General features: G+C 43.2%; 1 protein-coding gene across 2 annotated transcripts in view; it reads left to right on the forward strand.

Moving 5' to 3' along the window:
- The window catches only part of FIG4 (FIG4 phosphoinositide 5-phosphatase), a 101,210-nt gene that overhangs the window by 7,428 nt on the left and 73,169 nt on the right, over positions 1-20,613 (forward strand). For both annotated transcript variants that reach the window (XM_075923979.1, XM_075923980.1), the window contains exons 2-6: positions 4,290-4,388; positions 5,165-5,288; positions 9,088-9,244; positions 12,221-12,271; positions 17,049-17,197. In XM_075923979.1, the coding sequence (XP_075780094.1) occupies positions 4,290-4,388; positions 5,165-5,288; positions 9,088-9,244; positions 12,221-12,271; positions 17,049-17,197 (580 nt within the window). The remainder of the gene's footprint in view (positions 1-4,289; positions 4,389-5,164; positions 5,289-9,087; positions 9,245-12,220; positions 12,272-17,048; positions 17,198-20,613) is intronic.

The following is a 20,613-nucleotide window of genomic DNA, read 5'->3' on the forward strand; positions in this document are numbered from 1 at the left end:
TTGTAAAGAACCACATGCATACATAATATGGCACAGTACTGTAAGTGGAAACCCTTTTGCAGAGAATCATGTGATGTACAGTGTAGATACCACGGCAGAGTCAGGCCCTATGTGCTGTAATTGCCTTAAATGCATAAAAGCAAGTCACATTTTCTCTTCTTCTGAAATAAAGACCTTCACTCATACCAATTGGAATTTTTTGGGGGGGAGGAGTAAAGAATGCTGAATAGGGCTTTAAATTCTATTTAATTTCATTTTAAATATTTGGACTTAAGTTTGTGAGTGTGTTTTCAAAAACAAGCCTTTTGTTCATCTTCAGTGTTTAGCTAGTATGAATTTTGATACCCAGGAACAGTGTAAGTCATATTGCTGATCCTCCTCACACATCATAAATCCATGTGACTGTTCATGTTACAAGCAAGGCTAAGTAGAGCTTCATGATTACACCAGGTTTTCCTGCTAGGCTGAGAATTATTAAAGACTACACCCTGTTGTGCTTAGGAGAGTACTGATGGAAGGAATTAGCAAAACAAGAGCTTCCTACAGCAAGTCAGTCTGTAATTTGCACTTGCTGTTAATTACCCTAAATGTAGAAAATAATTCAGTTTTAGTTTCGTGTTTACCCTTTTGTTATATACAGGAAATCCCCGGGTTACATCAATCCGACTTGCGTCGGATCCCTAGTTACGAACGGGAGGGGGGGGGGGCGCAGCTAGTGCGGGCTGCCTCCCCCACTGTTGCCGCCTCTGGCGGCGCGGGGGCGCTTCCCCCCAGCAGACCAGGGAGACGCGGAGCGGCTTTTTTCGCCACGGAGGATGTGGGTGGCGGGACCGCTGAGACATGCTGCGGTCCCGCCGCCCGCGTCCTCCGCGGCGAGAAAAGCCGCTCCGCGTCTCCCTGGTCTGCTGGGGGGAAGTGCCCCTCGCGCAGCCGGAGGCAGCGACAGTGGGAGAGGCACCCCGCACTAGCTGCGCCCCGGCGGCGGCATTTCCATTCAGGCGGTGCTGAGGGAGCCCGGCGCGCCCGGTGCATTGTGGGACTGGGCTGGGAGTCCCGTTCGTGGGAGGAGGCGGAGGGAGGGCGAGGAGCGAGCCGGTAAGAGGGAGACCTGGGGGGGGAGGCAGGCGGGGAGATTAAAGGGGAATCCGCCTCCGCCGTTAAACACCCGGCCCTGCGCCGGGCTGCAGCCTCCGGGCGCTGCAGTGGCTGGTCAGGGCGCACGGGGCACGCTTGGCCCCAGCCCCAGAGCCTGGCTGTGGGGGGGGGAGTGGGGGAAGGGGATGCGAAGCGCCGCCAGGGCCGCTTTAAAAACCTCGCTGCACCGAGGCCAGCAGGCGATGGGTTAAATTTTTCACCTGCCGACATTTTTGTTGCCGCTGGGGCCCTGCGCCGTTGAGTCCCCTGGCCGGGGAGCCTGCCGCATGCCACTCACGGGGAACATTCCACCCCTTTCCCGCCCTCCCCGGGGCTGCGGCGGCAATGGGGGGCAGCTGCGGCACTTCGCCTCCAAAGGCTGCCCCGGCACCTCTGCTTGCAGCGAAGGGTTAACTCCTGCTGACATTTTACCTGTTCCCCCCCCTTCCTCCGCGCTTTTCCTGCTAATAATTTCATGTGTAAGGGAGATCGTCCGTGCCCCCCACCCCCGCTTCTGCACAGCTCCGTGGAGGAGCCTCCGGGGGTGGGGTGGGGTGTTGGAAGGGGATTGCTGTGTGCGTGGCTCTTTCCTGTGCACCGCCAGCCAGGCTCCTGCACTGCTGCACAAAGAGCAGCAGTAGAGGCCCTTGCTTGCCTTTAAAGGCAGCAGCTTGAAATTTAAGGTGTCCCAGAGCCATGTCTATCCGCAGCCCTCAGCGCTACACTCAATGGAGAAATGCTCGTTGCAGTTTTTCACCCTGTAGATATCCCTCACTTGTGTTGCTATTCCCTGTTCTTGGGTTTATTTTGGGTAGGTACCTGGTCCTGTTCCGAGACGCGCCGCCTGACAGGCGGTTCAGCCGGCACTGCCCTGAGCGCTGCAGGGGAAGCGCCCCCCCCCCCCCCGTGCCGCGGGAGGCGGCGACAGTGGGGGAGGCACCCTGCCCCGCCAGCTTTGGGTCCATTGGCCCCGCGGATGCCCATGGGCAGCTCCAGCACCCCCCGCTGTCGGCAGGAAGGAGGGTCTTGAGAATAAAGCTTGAGAATAAAGGACTGAGGGAAGTGAGGTGTGGGAGAATAAAACTGAGCTCTGGAGAAATGTTTGGCTAGAGTTTCCCCTACAATATGTACCAGTTCCGACTTACATACAAATTCAACTTAAGAACAAACCTACAGTCCCTATCTTGTACGTAACCCGGGGACTGCCTGTAATGAGTACAGTGAAAATGTCCACTTTCTTTTCTTTTCATATTTCACTTAAGAGGTAGAAATACAAATATTACAAATAGCATTGTTTTAAAAATGCAGATCTTTTTTTAATTAGCAGTTCTGTTCAAATGAAATGTTTAAAGATTTGTTTTTGGACTAAGATTTGAACTTTTGGTGTGTCTCTCACTTTGTAATGGTTAGATCCTGGCAAATATAGGGAATTATTAAAAATGCCTGAGTAATTTCTGAGCATAGCATATAGAATGTTCTTAAATATAGATGATTTTGTACTAGTAAAATCTATCCCAGCAGAATATTTGTGTTGCCAGATTGATTCTTCCATTATAGCTTTGCACTTGATCCTCCCTAAGGAATCATTGTTTCTAGTTTGATCTTTGATACACACATGCCCATCTTGTACAATGCTCATCTCTCTGAGTCTGAATCAGATCTTAAAAATGCTCATAATTTAAATATTGAGTGTTCAGCATATGCCAATGTTAAAAAAAGCTTATCTTGCTGAATAACACTTGTAGTTAATCTGTGAGGTGCGTGAAAGGATCTAAAACTGGAGTAATATATTAACAACTATATAACTACAGCTGACATGAAAGGAAGCTTTTATACAAGAAGGTAGTTTGGCCTTGAATTAATTCAACTTAAGGCATCCTGCTTCTGCAAGGAGCTCCCTATAGACAGATTCTTGCATGTGTAAAGATTAGGGATGTGAAGGACTAGTCAACTATCCAATAAGCAAATGCTTTATCAGACAGTTGACAGAGGCAGCAAGGTGGGACCTGGGGCCAGCTGGTGTATACCCAAGCTGCACATTTCAAAGGTGGGGGCGAGGGGACGAGGAAGACTTCTGATTCTATGTAGCTGATCTGTTACTGTATAATTTGTTTACTTCTTCAGATCATATTCTGAAAGTGAATTGGCATGACCATTCTATAACAGAGGGATACAATGAAGAAGTGGGTCTGCCCCACAAAACCTTATCACCTAATAAACCATCTTACAACTACCGAAGACTTACATTTAGAGTCACTCACTTGAAAAAAATGAACCACAAAGATAGGACATCAATATTGTTCTTTTTCATTCTCTCCATCTCCTTCTGGTTGTCTTTCTCCATTTTCCTTTTTGAGTGTCTCTTCTCTTTCCTCTCCTTCCCCCCACCTCTTTTGGCACTATAACCCCCATATATATCAATTGATCAGTTAGGGATGTTAAACCAGTTAACCGTTTTAACCGAGGTTCCACTGCCTGGCCCACTGCCTATTCCTATCATGGTTGCCTGATGCAGCCAGCTGCTGCTGGAGTTAACTGGCGAGTTATATCTTTCCTGATATGATGTTGCTGGAGTTGATGTTCTCCTTCTACAAGGAAGTAGAAATGCTTTAGATGTGGAAGACAACAGAGGAAGTTGACTAACATTCTAGTCAGTTTCTCTTATCACTTCTTCCATTTATAAAGTACTTCACAGAGGGACAGATGGCGCTTCTATCAAACTCTTTAAACTAAGAAGCTGTTGGAAAAAAACTGACTTGTTTACAACTGATCACCAACTTCAGCTTGTAGTCTTGCCACTGGAGATTCAGTGATAAGTGTGCCAGGGTGGGGAATACTCTTATCTAGGTTGCATTTTTCTTCTCACACAGCTACCAGCCTTTTTTTCTTCCAGATTTAAATTGGTTTTCTTCCATCTGTGCTGTGAAGTGGAGAGTTGAGAGGCTTTTAATATTGGGGATTGATTAGAATCTTCATGAAATGCTTACAAAATGTACCTGAAATGCTGATGGCAAAAACAATGCCATTTATACATTTATTTGATAGAATTGAAATAGAGCTGATCTACAGCTATATAATGCTATTGTTGATATGTGTACAGTTTGGGGGCAGGATTATTTCTTGTGCAACATTTTCTTTCTTTCTTTTAAACCTAGCGGTATTTTCTTGTTGGGAGTAATCATGCAGAGACCAAGTATCGTGTTTTGAAAATCGACCGCACTGAACCGACAGATTTAGTTATAATAGATGATAAGGTAAGTATTCAATTAACTACATGGTTAAATACTCAGTGGGCTGCCAGACCTGTGGGCCCCCAGGGGTGGCCATGTTAACAAATGAATGCTTATCAGTTAACTGTTTGATTGGTTACACTCTAACATCCCTAATTTCAAGGTACTTGGAATTTCACATTGTATGATTTGTTTTCTGCATAGATGGTAGATAGCCAAACTTTTCTCTAGTAGCAGGATGATGCATTTCTATTATACTTTTATGTCACTCAGTTTAGCTGTGATCTCCTAATGTCAAATAATAGATGTGAGTTTTGTCTTATGTTCATATATGTCATCAATGAAAGGATATGAGTGATCATAGGTTTTGCTACAGATGAAACAAATTAGGATAGGAAAATTATTAAATTATAAGATAGAATTATTTAGTTCATTTGAATAAGACACAAACATTGATTAACTTAATAAAAAGTGTATTTATTATTAAGTGTCCAATTTTTTATTTGAAGGAAAATGTAAAGAATAATTTAAAACAATCATTGTGGTAGACTAGATGCTATCTATCTTATAGACTGCTTGATCTTGGAGACAAGATTGATAGTGCCAATCAATTCACAAAATACAATTTTGTTTTGTAATCTTGGCCATATATGTTAAGAAATTGAGAGCCAATAAACAATAGAAGTCTCTTTATTCACTTTTCAGAACAATTTTGCAATTAAATAAACTCCACTATTCTGAAATATCAAGTAGCACTGATAACCAAAAAGAATAAGTTCACTATGCATTTCTGTTTTCAGCATGTGTACACACAACAAGAGGTGAGAGAACTTCTTGGCCGCCTAGATCTGGGGAATAGAACAAAGATTGGACAGAAGGGTTCTTCTGGATTATCTAGAGCTGTCTCTGCTTTCGGGGTAGTAGGTAATCCCCTTGTTATTTCTTTGGCCTTTAAAAAGAAATTATAACTTGGAGCAGAAATGGTAATTGCAGTATTTGATACCAGTCAGAATATTATTCATTGTGCAAAGAGATCATGGAGTAAAGTAACATTAACAAAGTACACTTTTTATAACAACTTTCTAGGTATTGCTTATGTCACACTTAAACAAGTATGAGCAATCAGTAGGAGAACTGGATTTAAATGTCAAGTCCATATGTCACTCAATTTCAACAAGATAAACTTAAAAAACAGCAAATATTGTAGTAGCACTTTAAAGATTAACAAAACATGTAGATGGTGTCATGAGCTTTCGTGGGAACAGTCCACTACTTCAGATGACTGGAGTGTTGAAAGTCCAGAACCAAAAATAAGTAAGTGAAGAAGGGAGGGGGGAGAAGGAAAAAAAATTGAAGGGCGAAGAAAAAAATAGTTAGTAGATAAGCTTCAGAAGGATAACCCAGTGAGTCTGTAACAGGAAAAAAACTTTAAAAAATAACAATTAGTCTAGTAGAATCTCAAAGACTAAATAGTTAAGAGGCTGATAAGAACCATTAGTTAGCACTTGGAAAAGAAGATGACCAATACAAGATTCTACACAGACATCAAGAACCATTAGCACCTTCATTGTTTGGTTGATAATATGCGAACCATCTGATATAGTAATTGTTTGAATCAGGATAAGAATTAAACTTGTGAATGATGTTAAACTCCAGTCCTTCTCTGTGTATTTGGCTTGTGGAATTGGTCTGAAACAAAACCAATTCCACAAGCCAAATACACAGAGAAGGACTAGAGTTTAACTTCATTCACAAAGTTTAATTCTTATACTAATGGTTTGAATTATATCATCAGATGGCTCCCACATTTTCAACCAACCAAACAATTGAAGGTGCTATTTCAGCTCTCTTTGTTAAATGGGTTGGCCACCTCTGCTGTAGGAGAACTCCGATTGAATCTCAAGAAGTGCCAAGGATCAGCTCTGTCTTCCTACTACACTCCGTTATGGGATGCCTACCCACATTGCTTTGCTCTATCTATCAACAGGGGCGCTAGCAATATGGTCATGAAATGTTGACTATGGGAGGCAGAAAAAACAGTTTGACCAGTTTTTAATTTTGCGTGTTGACAGAAGTTTTGTTGCCAAACTTTCCCAGTGTTGATGTAGCCTGAGTGTTTTGTAGGCTTTGTCTACAATGCCTAGTTTAAATCACTGCTACAATAGCACTTTAATGCGGCAGTGTGATCACAGCACAAATGTTAGAAGAGAGTTTTCCCATTACTCTACTTAAACCACCTCCACAAGGTGCTAACCGCTCTGGGAGCCTGTTTATACATGTGCTTTATAGTGCTTTAGTTTGCTGCCTCCAGGGGAGAGAATTTTTTCATACCTCTGAGTGAGAAAGTTACAGAGTAGTAAAATGGCAGTGTAGACGAGCTATCACAGTAGGGCTGGCTCTAGGCACCAGCAAACCAAGTACGTGCTTGGGGTGGCATATTGCCAGGGGCGGCATTCTGGCTTCCCCTTAGAGACACTGGCTGGAGAACTCCTGACTCTTACAGCCCGACGTGGGCCTGCCTGTGGCTGCTCAAGGCAATGGGCAGGGCGGTGGAGCGCGTGATGCGCCAGCAGCGAGCCACCCTCTGCAGGCGGGATGCACGGGGCAAGTGGTACTCGCAGCTCCGCAGTGATGGCTGAGGCGCCATGACATCACGTTTCTGGGGCTGCCTCGCTGCTTTCCCTTGGCATTGGGGAGAAAAGTGCGCCCTCTAGTTAGAGCGAGAGAGCGTTGGGGCGGGGTGGGGTGGTCCGGACAGGAGCGCTGGCCATGCGCCGCTCCAGTTTCCTTCCTGGCTCAGCTGCCGCTGCCCAGCACCCAGCGACCGCAAAGCGGGAAATGCCTGAGGGAGCCTCCCAGAAAGCAGACTCCGGCGCCCGGGAATAGTTCGCGCTCCTCTGACTGGCACCAGCCACCACAGCCCGACGTGCAGGGGGGTGCACCATGGGCTTTGAGAACAGCAGCGGTGCCGGAGTGCTGCGGCCCTTGTGGACGAGCTGCTCTCCCCGGGCTGTGCGGGGAAGGCTGCACAGAGCGATCCGGGGCTGGGCAAGGGGCAGCCCAGGTCACTGCAGTCAGGGCCCACGCTGCGAGCCAAATGCCTTTAGTCATCTCTCCACCTGCCTTGCGCTTACTAGTGACCCCTCCAGCCTGAGCGGGCGCCCTTGGCCAAGGAGTTTGCTGGAGTGTGTGTGTGGGAGGGGTGGGGGGGAAGGTAGCTCATATTGGCAAATGGGGGGCAACTCTCTCCCCCTTTTCTCTGCCTCAGTGCTGGTCGTGGAGGGAGGGGAGAGCTGCAGCCTTAGTGGGGCCGGGCAGCAGGAAGGCCCTGCCCAGGCCAGGATGATTCAAGCAGAGGCGCCTAGGCTGAGGGGAGGGGAGAGCTACTTTGCAGCCCAATCTGGTTAGTCTGGCACTGAGGAGCTGCAGGAGGGGGCCTCGCCTGCCCCGGCTCAGATATTTTGTGGGGGGAGGGAGAGAGGTGTCCCTGGCCTTGCCCGTTAAGTTTCCCAACTGTGTCTGCACGCATCCCCAGGGGGACGCATTCCACTTTCACCCCTCCCCCAGGGCGCTCCGATGTTTCCGCGCATGTTGCGGGGAGGGGACATGAGGGTTTGGCGGGGAAAGGAAAAGGAGACGGAGTTCAGTCAGTGGAGGTAGGTGGGAGAGGGGAGCGGACTGGGTCCGGTGGGGGGAGGGATCGGGTTTGGCTGAGAGGGAAGAGAAGGTGCAAGGTGGATTAGGTGGAGGACAGAAGGGGGGCAGACTGGGTCCGCTCAGGGAAGGGAGAGAAGGTGGAAACTGGGTTCGGTGGGTGGGTGAGGAGACCGGATGTAGGCTGGTTTTGGCTGGAGGGCGTGGTGGGAGTCAGAGCCACAAGGTAAAAGGGGTGCTTTCCTTCTCAGTGCCTGTCCTGCAGCAGTGGGACGGGGGGGAGGGGCGGCCAAAAATTTTTTTGCTTGAGGCAATAAAAAACCTACAGCTGGCCCTGCAGGCAGGTACCAGCTCCATCCCCTTAATATCTCTCCATGGATGCACCCAGGCAGGCCAGCCAGCCACTTTCACCCCCACACCCTCCACTGTGATCTGCTCTCTGCTGCTGGCTCTTCCCAGTGGACACACTTGAGCTGCTGCAGAAGGCGGTCTGTGTTCCCCCCAGATTTCTTCAAGTCCCCTTTTTTTTCTGCAGGGGAGCAAAGAAATCTGCAGAAAGCAAGAATTCTGTGCCCTGCATGGGGCACAGACTTTTCCATGAGTACAGACAAGGATGGCTGTACTTGGCCCCTCTGCCACTTTATTGGTGCTGGGGTAGCTTCTCTTCTGAGCTACCTTTTTGCTACTGCCCCACGGCAGTGATGGTGAGAGAGCCTTAGTGGATTCTTTCTCAGAAGTCTGTCAGCAGGGATCGGAGCTTCTTCCTGATACCAAGAAGTAGGGTCAGAGCCTCTCAAATGCCTTATGTCCCCCGAACTTTAAGCAATTGATTCTTCTTTTGGGAGAGGAGGGCTGAAGCTGATTTAGATGCTTACTTTTTTAACAAAGTAAGAGTTGAATAAAAGTGAGTACCATTGTGCTTTAAAAACAGAGAGCATTTAAATGCTTAGAAAAATTTACTATTGCGTAAAGTATTGAAATAATACTTGATGTTATCCTTCTAAACATTGTATCAGAGTACTCATGATAAATGGGTTTTTATTTCTTGTATTTCTTCCATTTTGAACAGGTTTTGTTAGATTTTTAGAAGGCTACTACATTGTGCTAATAACAAAGAGAAGAAAGATGGCAGATATTGGAGGGCATGCAATATACAAAATAGAAGATACAAATATGATCTACATTCCAAATGACTCTGTACGAGTCACTCATCCTGATGAAACAAGGTAAATGGTGGTAGTAGATTGTGCTTTTACATAGCATTTTTAATTGACCAGGAAACACTGCAAACTAAGGCTTGTAGACTCCCATCAGTCACATATATCAGAGGACACCAGTTTGTTGAACACTGAACTTATTTCTCCAGCCCTTTATGCTAGCTTTATGTTGAAGTAACATTGGCTTAAATGGAGACAGACTGATGTAATGGAGTGGAGAATCATAATGCAAGGTAAATAGAGTATGCATAGAGGGGGAGTGCAGATGTGTCATGCCCCTCCATAGCTTCTGCCAGCACCGCTAGGTTATTTATATGTCAAACAAGGGTGTGTGGCTTGGATAATCACCAGAAACCATCCACTCCACACATTAGTTCATTTGGGAACATGTCAGTGCACATGCTGTTTAATATACCAGTTGTTTGAATTATATTAGATCCCCTGTGAAGCCATGTAAACCTCATTGGAAAGGGTCACTTGCACTCCATCAAAAGGATGGCATGGCTGGGGAGAAAATTCAATAGCAGCATTCCATCAAACCCGTCTGGAGTGTTGGTGTTAAGGGTAAGAGTTAGGGTATGTGTAGACTTCATCCCTCTGTTGGCAGAGGGATGTAAATTAGACATACCGAAATTGCTAATGAAGCGGGGATTTAAATATCTTGCACTTCATTAGCATAAAAATGGCCACCGCTTTTTGCCGCCGCGGCACTTTGTCAGCAAAAAGTGGCAGTCTAGAGGGGGATCGGTCAAAAAAGAAAGCCTTTTCCAACCAATCCTTTATACCTCCTCCCCTAGACTGCTGCTTTTTGTCGACAAAGTGCTGTGGTAGCCAATTTACATCCCTCTGCCAACAGAGGGATGTAGTCTAGACATACCCTTAGGGTTGAGGCAGGGAGTATTATGCACTTGTCAAGGTTCAGTGAAACTGACTTCTCATAAACTGAGTGGGTTTGGTGAGTACTTCCTTCCCACAATATTTCAAGGAGGAAGGAATGTGGCCTTCTGAAATTATAGTCTTGAATAATGTCTAAATATATCCCAGCTTCATTTTTGGCAGGAGCAGAAATAACTTTTTTTTGAGGTCCAACAAATATAGCATTTTCAGTGCACTGTGAAAGTTAACTGAAGGTTGCACACATCACCATAAACTAACTTCAGGCAATAGATCAAGCTAATGGTAACCATTAAGTAAGTTTCCACATTAGAGCACATTATAGTTATACAGAAGTAATACACATCAATACTGCTTAGAAACTAAAAGGACACATGAATATGACATACATTATTAAACATTATCACGTTATCTACACCATGATATAGAAGTACATAGTATTTTGCCTTTTGGGAAGTTCTGTTAATTTTAACTTTTCCTACAGTGTCCTTGAGACCCAGAGAATATTTAGGCAAACAGCATGTTGCAACAGAAGAGAGAATGGTTCCTTTGTTTGGGAGACAGCACTAAATCCTGCAGTTCTTCAATCCTAGAGCACTAGAACTGGAAGGGTCCTTGAAGGTCATCGAGTCAAGTCCCCTGTCCTCACAGCAGGACCCAGCACTGTCTAGATCATTCCTGACAGGTGTCTGTCTAACCTGCTCTTAAATATCTCCAGGGATGGAGGTTCTAATCCCCTCCCCCCCCCCCCCCCCCCGGGCAATTTATTCCAATGTTTAACCACCCTGACAGGCAGGAAGTTTTTCCTAATGTCCAACTTAAACCTCTCTTGCTGCAATTTCAGCCCTTGCTTCTTTTCCTATCCTCAGGGGCCAGCAAGAACAATTTTTCTCCCTCCTCCTTATAACACCATTTTAGATACTTGAAAACTGCTATGTCCCCTCTCAGTCTTCTCTTTTCTAAACTAAGCAAGCCCAATTCTTTTAGTCTTCCCTCATACCTCATATTTTCTAGACCTTTAATCATTTTTTTGCCCTTCTCTGGACCTTCTCCAATTTCTCTACATCTTTCTTGAAATGTGGTGCCCAGAACTAGACAAAATACTCCAGTTGAGGTTTAATTAGCACAGAGTAGAGTGGAAGAATGACTTTTTGTGTCTTGCTCACAACACTCCTATTAATGCAATCCAGAATCATGTTTGCTTTTTTTGCTACCGTGTAACATTGTTGACTCATGTTTAACTTGTCATCCACTATGACTCCTAAATCCCTTTCAGCAATACTCCTTCCTTGTGGATTTTTCATTTGTTCTATCACATTGGATAGAGTAGCTCTCCCACCCTGCTTCCTGAGAAATTCCACCAGCAGGCACTTTTCACATTGGATGCCACCCCCCACCCTCCCGCAGCCTGGATTTCAGTAAGTGGGAATTGCAAGCCACAGTCCCTGCAAAACCACACCAGGATCTGGGTAGAGGCATCCATGGTCAGGTGGTCTTTCTGGCTACAAATGCAAGCAGAGGAGATAGGAGAAGTGCTGGCAGAGGTGTTGCGGGTCTTCCTAACCAGAGTAGGCCTCCCTCTTTCAAACTCCCCTGTCTGCAGCCCCCTGTCCAGTTCGCTCCCCTGATCGCTCTGCCTCTGGCTTTTAAAGCCTGCTCATGTAGGTCAGGCCTACCTCCTCCTTACTATTTTATCTATTGGAGTTTGTTTTAATTGGCTAAACACTGCAGAATTTGGCCCAGAATGCATAAAAGAGTTGATGAAATTGCAAGAGGGATGGATCCATAGTGGTCTAAAATAACAATAAAAAACCCGTGAGATACAAGTTTCAAACAATAGATAAATATAGTCTAGAACAATATCAGATTTGTCAAAGTTAGATTTTCCAGTGTTCCAGCAGAATTACAATGATTAATAAAACACTGCCAAAATACAGACAGGGGAACATTTCATCACAATGAGTAGACTTTCACATATCATGATTAGGGTGGTTCTTAAACTGATTATTCACTGTCTCACTTTTGTGCATGCTAAAGAGAAGTTGCTGTTTGGGAATAATATTTTTTCCTTATCTGTGTTACTCTATTTAGATATCTACGAATATTTCAAAATGTGGATCTGTCTAGCAATTTTTATTTTAGGTAAGTTTTAACAGTTACTGATTATTATAATATATTTTTTTAGCAGACATCTTAAAATCTTGGCTTTAATTTTGTTGTAGCTTAGCTCAGTTTTCTGTAGTTTGATTTCAAATTTTACCTGGACTCACTTTGAAATGAATGATGACTATTAAGTTAAAGGAGATTAACTGAATTTTTTGTAATACAACTTTCCACGGTCTGACTTTTTAAAAATGTATAAATTATTTTTCTTTTCAATTTTAGTTTTGTTTTATGGTGATAGCCTTAAAGACCGAAGTGTTCTATCTAGCTGCAGAAAAGGAACAATATGGTCTACAAAACATTGACATATCAAAATCTCACTATTCTCCCATGACTGTTTGCATCCAATACAGGCTGATAGGCAGACTCTTAACTTCTCTGTATCTAGTAAAATATATGGCAATAAATGTAGAGCCAAGGATTTTCGTGTTTTCCAGAGGGCAGAGTTCTTTTCCTCTCACCATCATCTTCTCAAGAGTCAGATAAGGGGAGACTCCAATTCAATTTTTACCTTTCCTAATATTTTTCATTTTTAGAAATAAAGCTTTATTTGAGTTCAGGAGCACAGAAAAGAGAAAGTAATTCATATGGACTTTACAGTACTTGTATTTGGGTGTGTCTCCTTTGTGTGTGATCATTTTATATACCTTTTCATTCAACCCCATATGTAATGCTACTTTGGTTTGCTCTGTCTTGTCCTAGTTGCTCCTAGATATGAGAGAAATTCTGGAGTAGCAGAAAAGTGGGGAAGAGATAATGGTACAGTCTGGCAGCTGTTGATTGAAGGACTAGAGAAATGTATTGCAGAAAACAAAGCAAAGAGTGTTGTCAGGGCTGTATCTCACTCTGGCTCTCTTGAGTGCAGAAGATCCAGAAAAGAGCTTAAAACCTTTGCCTCTGTAGGCACTGGTTACAAAAAACTTCCCCCCAGAATCACAGTACACAGATTTTGGGGAATTGCTGCCACCATCAAGTGATTTTTATCCCTAAAAACCAGGGGTAACACTTGAAACCACCCCCAGGGGTACTCCAAGCTCTTTTGCCCCAGATTGCTCCGCGGGCGCACATAAATGGCCCGGCGAGCGCCATGGCACCCGCGGGCACCACGTTGGGGACCACTGGCCTAGACAGTGAGGCACCCCTAAGGCAGAAAACTGAATTATAGTGACCCAGCTGAGGAGCTAGGGCTAGAGAGGCTCTGAGAAGGTAAATGTGTTACTCTCAGGGAAGGAGCCCTGTGCACCGCTCTATTCTGGATAATGGCCAACCTGTAAGATGGTGAAGACAACTTAAAGAGGCTCTGTTGGTTTTGTTCCCTGAAGGGTACACACACAAACAGAAAGAGTGCATACACATGCACTCAGCCCAGGGGTGCTCGCAACAGGTGAGTGCACCCCATTATAATCCTCCTTTCATTTTACTGATATTTATATTTGATTCTTAGAGTTGGAATTCTATAAAGGTGTAATGTGCCAAAGGATCATATAATGTGTTTCACAATGTTATATGGAAAAGGACTTCTGTTCCAACACACAAGAATCTGAAGGCAAAGTGGAATAACACGCTGGGCAGAATTTGTAGAAGAATATCACTAAAAGAGCCGGTTATACACAAAATTGCCTATAAAAAAGACAAAAATGGAGGATTACAGCTATAAGATCTATCAAGCTATACTTTTTGATGGGTAAAACGGATACATAGGCCAGAGCTGGTTAGCAACACCAACCTCTTCATATAAGTGTGTGAAAAATGAAAATGAAATTATGTTGTAATCAATTCTTTAGTTGTAATTAATTAGTAACTAAAACTTACCAGAAGACCTAGGACCCTAAAACTTCAACTGTCCATAAAAACAGATAACTTCAGTTTCTGTTTTGGTCCCATGGGTTGTATTGCTGCTTTAGAAATGTTTGCAACATAGTTTGAAGTTCCGCTAAGAATGGGAAATCTAGTGGCTTAAAAATTACTTTGTTTTTCTTAAAGTCTGATTCAGATTAAATATAGAATGCTGTCACTTTAAGATGTAGGTCCTGTGAATTTTTCAACATTGTAGGGCTGAAAGGCTTTGCTAATTTCTTTGCAATCACTATCTTGGACTTGTTTAATAGAACTTAGTAGCTTTTGAAGTGTTAGCTTAGTTTAATGTTTAGGAACCTAGGAGTTGCCATACTTAATCAGAGCAGACCACCTGCTTGAGCCAAGAATGTCCTGTGGATCACCTGAGCAGGACCTTGTCTTACCACTAATCATTGCTCCATTTGGAGATGGTCAGCCTAATGTTCTGCAGTTTGGGGTCTCCCCTGATAGATCTGTTCATTTCACAGCAGAACAAAAAAGTGCCGCATGTTCTGCTCTCTGCAGGGCAGGAACAAGGGCTCCGAGTTGAACTCATGCCTGATTCCATTGTCAAGAGTTCTGCTATACACCTTCCTGCAAATACTGTTAATGTTGCTAAAGGTGAAGCAAGACGAAGCTACTATCATCCTTGAAGCCTCAGCATTGCCTGAGCAGTATGTTGCTGAGTCTTACTGCAGCCACCCCCCTACAGCTGCTGCTTTGACCAGATCTGCTGTCCTAGAACCATAACAGTTGGGTGCACCCAAGCCTAAGGTGCTGCCCTTGACAGCTTGGCTGCTGTGTGGCTAAGTGGGGATGAACAGTGGTGGTCCGCTGATGTCCAGCAGGTCCTTTTCTCGACAGCAGAAAATCCTTTACCAGGGCTACCTGTGTGGCAAAGTGGAAGCAGTTCATGTGTTGCATATCACATCATCATCATATCCATGAAAAAGAGGCAAGATGTCCTGGATTATTTGCTGCACCTTAAGCTTCAGTATCTGTTAGTGTCTTCAGTGAAGGTGCACCTGGCAGCCATTTCAGTGTTCTACTCTCCATTTCAAGACAGGTCTATCTTTGCCTACCCCATAATAGCACCATTCCTGAAAGGCCTGGAGAGCATTTTCCAGCATGATTAGGACCTGAATTTTGTTCTGTCAAGACTCATAGTTCTCCTTCTTTGAGCCCCCGTCTTCCTTCTTCTTCTGGCTTCTTTCCTTGTTACTTCAGATTGTACAGTTGTTTCTAAGATCAGGGTGCTTACATCAAAACCGCCTCACACAATCCAGCTGGATCTACACCAAGCCTCTCTGCCTAGAGTTCTCTCACAGTTTCTTACTGATCAAGACATATTCTTGCCAGTCTTTTGTCCAAAGCTTTATGCAACAGATGAGATTGCATGCCCTGGACATCAGACGGGCCCTCGCCTTCTACGCAGTTGTTTGTTTGCTGTCACAAACATGAAGAAGGTTTGCCTGGTGTCTGCTCAGAAAATATCATTGTGGATCACATCCTGCATCGTCTACTATTATGAGCTGGCAAAGATGTTCCCATTGGTGATTGAGGGCTGCCTATCTTCCAGAGGCAGCAGCATGAGGGTTGGGGAGACAGTTGGGAGTTCATATGCCCAAGGAACTGGCTTTTAAGTTGGCTATCCATGCGTGCTGGCTTTGTGGGGCTGCCAGCCTCCTCCTTGCTGCCTCCTACAGAGAACATACTTGGCTCAAGCAGGTTTTTAAGCCGGCTTCCCCCAAGTACCAGCTTCGCAGAGCTGCCTCCCTCCCCATGCTGCTGCCTCTGTAGCAGAGATAGCAGTGCAGCAAGGGACCAGGTGTGATGGAGGGGCAGCCTCTGTCTGTGGCGGGCCCCTGTTTGCCATGTACAGAGGCTGTTTCATGGGATGGCAGAGCCATACTGCTGCCTCTGTATCAGGCTCCCACCTGATTCAGAGGCAGCAGCGAGGGATGGTAGAGGGCCCCCTGGGAGTGGGATCAGGAGCGCACTGGCTGCTGGCCCCATGCCTGGGAACCATTGAATAATCATGTAACTAGTAAGATTTGGTGCAGTTACATGATTATTCAATTAAACAATATCTAACGTCCTTCCTGGACAGCACATTTCAGGAAAGATGCGGATAAATTGGAGAAGGTCTAGAGAAGAGCAAAAAAAAAAGGTTAAATATCTAGAAAACATGACCTATGGAGGCCAACTGAAAGAATTGGGCTTGTTTAGTTTGGAAAAGAGAAGACTTGAAAGGGGCTGTGATAACAGTTTTCAAGTACTTGAAAGGGTGTTACAAAGACAAGGGAGAAAAATTCTTCTCTTGAGGATAGGACAAGAAGCAGTGGGCTCAAACTGCAATAAGGGAGGTTTAGGTTGGACATTAGAAAAACTTCCTAACTATCAGGGTGGTTAAGCACTGGAATAAATTGCCTATGAAGGTAGCGGAATCTCCATCATTGGAGATATTTAAGATCAGGCTGGCTGACATCTATCAAGAATGACCTAGTTGGTAGTTAGTCCTGCTGTGAGGACTGGGGACTGGACTTAATGACCTTTTGAGGTCCCTTTCTATTCTAGTAGTCTATAATTCTGTGTGTCTATTAAGGACAAAGGGTGGCTCATGTCCGGACTGAGTGACTGTAGTCATTCTTTGTTACTGAGAAATCTTCAGTCTCAGTTGTTTGTTTATTAATGTTTAAGTCACTGTGCCATTATCTTGTAATGTGTTGTTTGCAAGATCCTCTGTGTAAGTAAGCTACCTTTTATGTAATTACAGTGTATTTGTCTAGTTGCAGTGTCATTTGCTGTTTTACCCCAAATAGTCTACATAGCATTAAATAACAATATATGTAGAGAACAAGAGTTTTCAGAGGTGTTCCATGCTCTCATAATTTTTACTAAATTTAAATCTTGGTTTTAGCTATAGCTATGATCTGTCACACTCCCTACAATATAATCTTACCATCTTGAGAATGCCACTTGAGATATTAAAAAATGAAACAACTCAGAGTCGACAGGAGGGCTTTGATATCTTTGAAGATGAGGGACTTACTACACACGGTGGAAGTGGTAAGTGTATTTTAGACATATCAAATTATTAATAATATCGTTTCAGGGAAATGCAGTTAGAACAGTGTTTACTTCACCTTATAGAAACATCCAGCTTTTTGTATTGATCAATTAAATCTTGTAACATAAAAGGTTATATAAAGTGCCAATTACAGATAGTTGAATATGAGCAACATAATTTCTAGAGGTGATTCATCATTTATTTGGTAATTTACATTGCAGTTCGGGGAGATAATTGAGAGTGCTGACATTTTTGAGCTATTGATTGTTCAGCTCACCCAATAGGTATGAATTTACAAATGAAACAATAATCAATTTTCAGTGAACTATAAACAGTGCTAATAGATTCTATCTTGTTTAATGTTGGTAACTATTGATGACAAGGAAATTGTGTGATAATATTACTACCAATTTAAACAACTAAGCTTGACAAAGGCCTCAGAACAAAACACCCATTAATTTGAAATGCAACAAAAGTCTTCTGTTTTGAATCTGACAGACATAGCCAAGTAAAAGGGATATTAATTAAGATGTGCTTTCATGTATGATTTCTGCTGTCTTTCTGCATAGTCCTTCTCTTCTGCTCCCTCCCCCACAGAAACACTTGAGAGTTGTTTTATTTTAAGTGAGTTACTTGGTTTCTTTTTTCCTCTAATCCTTTAATCATTTTTAGCACAGCATATAGTGTTGGATTGTAAAAAAAAATATATATATATATATATATTTTTTTTTTGCTGTGTCTGTTTAGTTTTGTAGAAATGTGTGAGATCACATCAATGAACACAGAGCTGATAACTTTGGTCCTTTCCCATTTTTATGGAAAAAAGTATAAGGTTTTTCAAAGTTAAAAATTTTATAGATATATATGTAGAAACTTGCCGGGACTTTGAAGACCCACGCACTTACTAAAAATAGATATTTGTTTATGTCGTAGGGCACATGGCTGCTGCATCCATATTCTGGTATCTATGCAGTTGAACTGCTTGCAGAGTTCACAGATCAACTTTTTTTATTTACTGTAAATGCAGATTTGTATATTTAAAACTGAAAAGCCATTTCCCACTAAATTGTAACCCATTTTTAAGTTAGAATAAATTATATTTTTAGCACAGGCTGTCATTTGTACCTCCTGCATTATACAGTGAACATTTTTATCTTGTATAAGCAGGACAACATTAGAAGATGAGAGCTAATGTTGTGCCAATATTTAAAAGTGTAAACATTATGACCTAAGTAATTTAGGCTTCTCAGTATGACAGGAATTCTGGGCAAGATAATGGAACAGCATTAATAAAGAATTAAAGAAGGGTGATATAATTAATGCCAGTTAAAATCCATTTACCGGTATGGAAAATAGATCCTGTCAAACTAACTTAGAAACTTTTTTAATGTGATTACAAGTTTGGTTAATGAAAGTAATAATGTTCTAGTATACTTAGTTCCAATTCTTACAGATATCTATGTGCCATTTTGATAATTTTATATCTTGGTAGATTTTTTAACTTGGCATACATTAAATGGATTAAAATGGTAGATTTCAAACTAACTGTAAAAAATAAATCATTATTGAAGTGGCATGTTCCTCATGGGGCCACGTAGGGATCAGTTCTTGACACAACTCTTGAATATTTTTATCAATGACAGGAAAGAAAACACATATTCATCACTAATTAAATTTGCAGATGACACAAAAATTTGGGGAGTTGTAAATTAACAGATCACTCATATAGACTGATCTGGATTTCTTTGTAAGCTGGGCTCAAAACAAACAATATGTGTTTTAATATGGCTAAATGTAAACATATACACCTAGCAACAAAGAATGTAGGCCATCCTTATAGAATGGGAGACTATCGTTACTGATTCTGAGGTTATTTTCCACTGAATTTTGGCACTGGTGTGACTGTTGCTGGAATACTGAGTCCTGTTTTACTGTCCACAAGTCAGGAAGGGTGTTGTTAAATTAGAGAGGTTTCAGAGAAGAGCTCAAAAATGACTAAAGCATTAGAAAACACATCTTATAGCATTAAACTCAAGGGCTACGTCTACATTGGCCCCTATTATGGAATAGGCATGCAAATGTAGCACTTTGGAAGAGGCAAATCCGCGGGGGATTGAAATATCCCCCGCGGCATTTTCATTTTCATGGCCGCCGCTTTTTTCCGGCTTGGAGATAAGCCGGAGAAAAGCGTCCAGACTGGCGCGATCCTCCGGAATAAAGCCCTATTCCGGAGGATCTCTTATTCCTACTTGCAAGAGATCCTCCGGAATAGGGCTTTATTCCAGAGGATCGCGCCAGTCTGGACGCTTTTCTCCGGCTTATCTCCAAGCCGGAAAAAAGCGGCGGCCATGAAAATGCAAATGCCGCGGGGGATATTTAAATCCCCCGCGGCTTTGCCTCTTCCAAAGTGCTACATTTGCATGCCTATTCCGTAATAGGGGCCAATGTAGACACAGCCAAGGAGTTTCAATCTACTTAGCTTAACAAAGAAAAGGTTAAGATGTGACCTAACCAGTTTGTAGGTACATGGGAACAAATATTTAATAATAGGCTTTTCAGTCTAGCAAAGAAATGTGTAACACGATGCAATGGCTGGAAGTTGAAACTAGATAAATTGAGTAGAAGTAAGATGTAAATTTATAACTAAGTAATTAACCAGTGGAACAATGTTCGAAGGGTCATGATGGATTCTCTGTGTCTGCCTATTTTTAAACAAAGACTGGATGTTTTGTTTTATTTTTTAAAGATATGCTCAAGGAATTATTTTTCATTAGATAGATCAAACTAGATGATCGCAGTGATCCCTTCTAGACGTGGAATGTGACACTGTGAGAATCTGTCACTCTCACTCTCACTCTTGAAAAACCCACCCCAAGATACAAGAGAAACATTTGCATTTTGAACAAACACACTATGAAATCATTAACAGCTATGTTAGAATCGAGTTATCTTAGTAGGATGCAATTCAGAAAAGCACATGCTGAAGATATCTTCAGGCACTGTCCCATCTTCCTGTTCCTGAGTAATTGAGAAAGTAGTAACTATCAAGCTCTAGTGACATAATTCAATAGCCTGACTGGTTGAGACCAGGGCATACCACAGATGCTGCGCTAGTTGCACTAAATGACATCTGGGGTTTCCATGCTCATACTGCTGGACCTCTCTGCAATCTTTTGTAGAGGACCACAAAGTACTGTCCACATTACAGTACTCTCTTGTGGCACTCAGAGAGGTAAGAAGTAAGAGCTTTTCCTCTCTGAAGGCTCCTACTTGTAAGGTTCCAGAGGGGTACAGAGTATCCCACATCTGCAGCACGTAGACAAGACTACTGGGAGCGATGAGACACCGTAGACTTCTCTGCCAACAGCATGCTGGTGACATTCAGCTGTATAGCTCAATCTCAATTGACGCAGCC

Source organism: Pelodiscus sinensis, chromosome 3 (genome assembly GCF_049634645.1).
Source record: "Pelodiscus sinensis isolate JC-2024 chromosome 3, ASM4963464v1, whole genome shotgun sequence".
Classification (NCBI taxonomy): Eukaryota; Metazoa; Chordata; order Testudines; family Trionychidae; genus Pelodiscus; species Pelodiscus sinensis.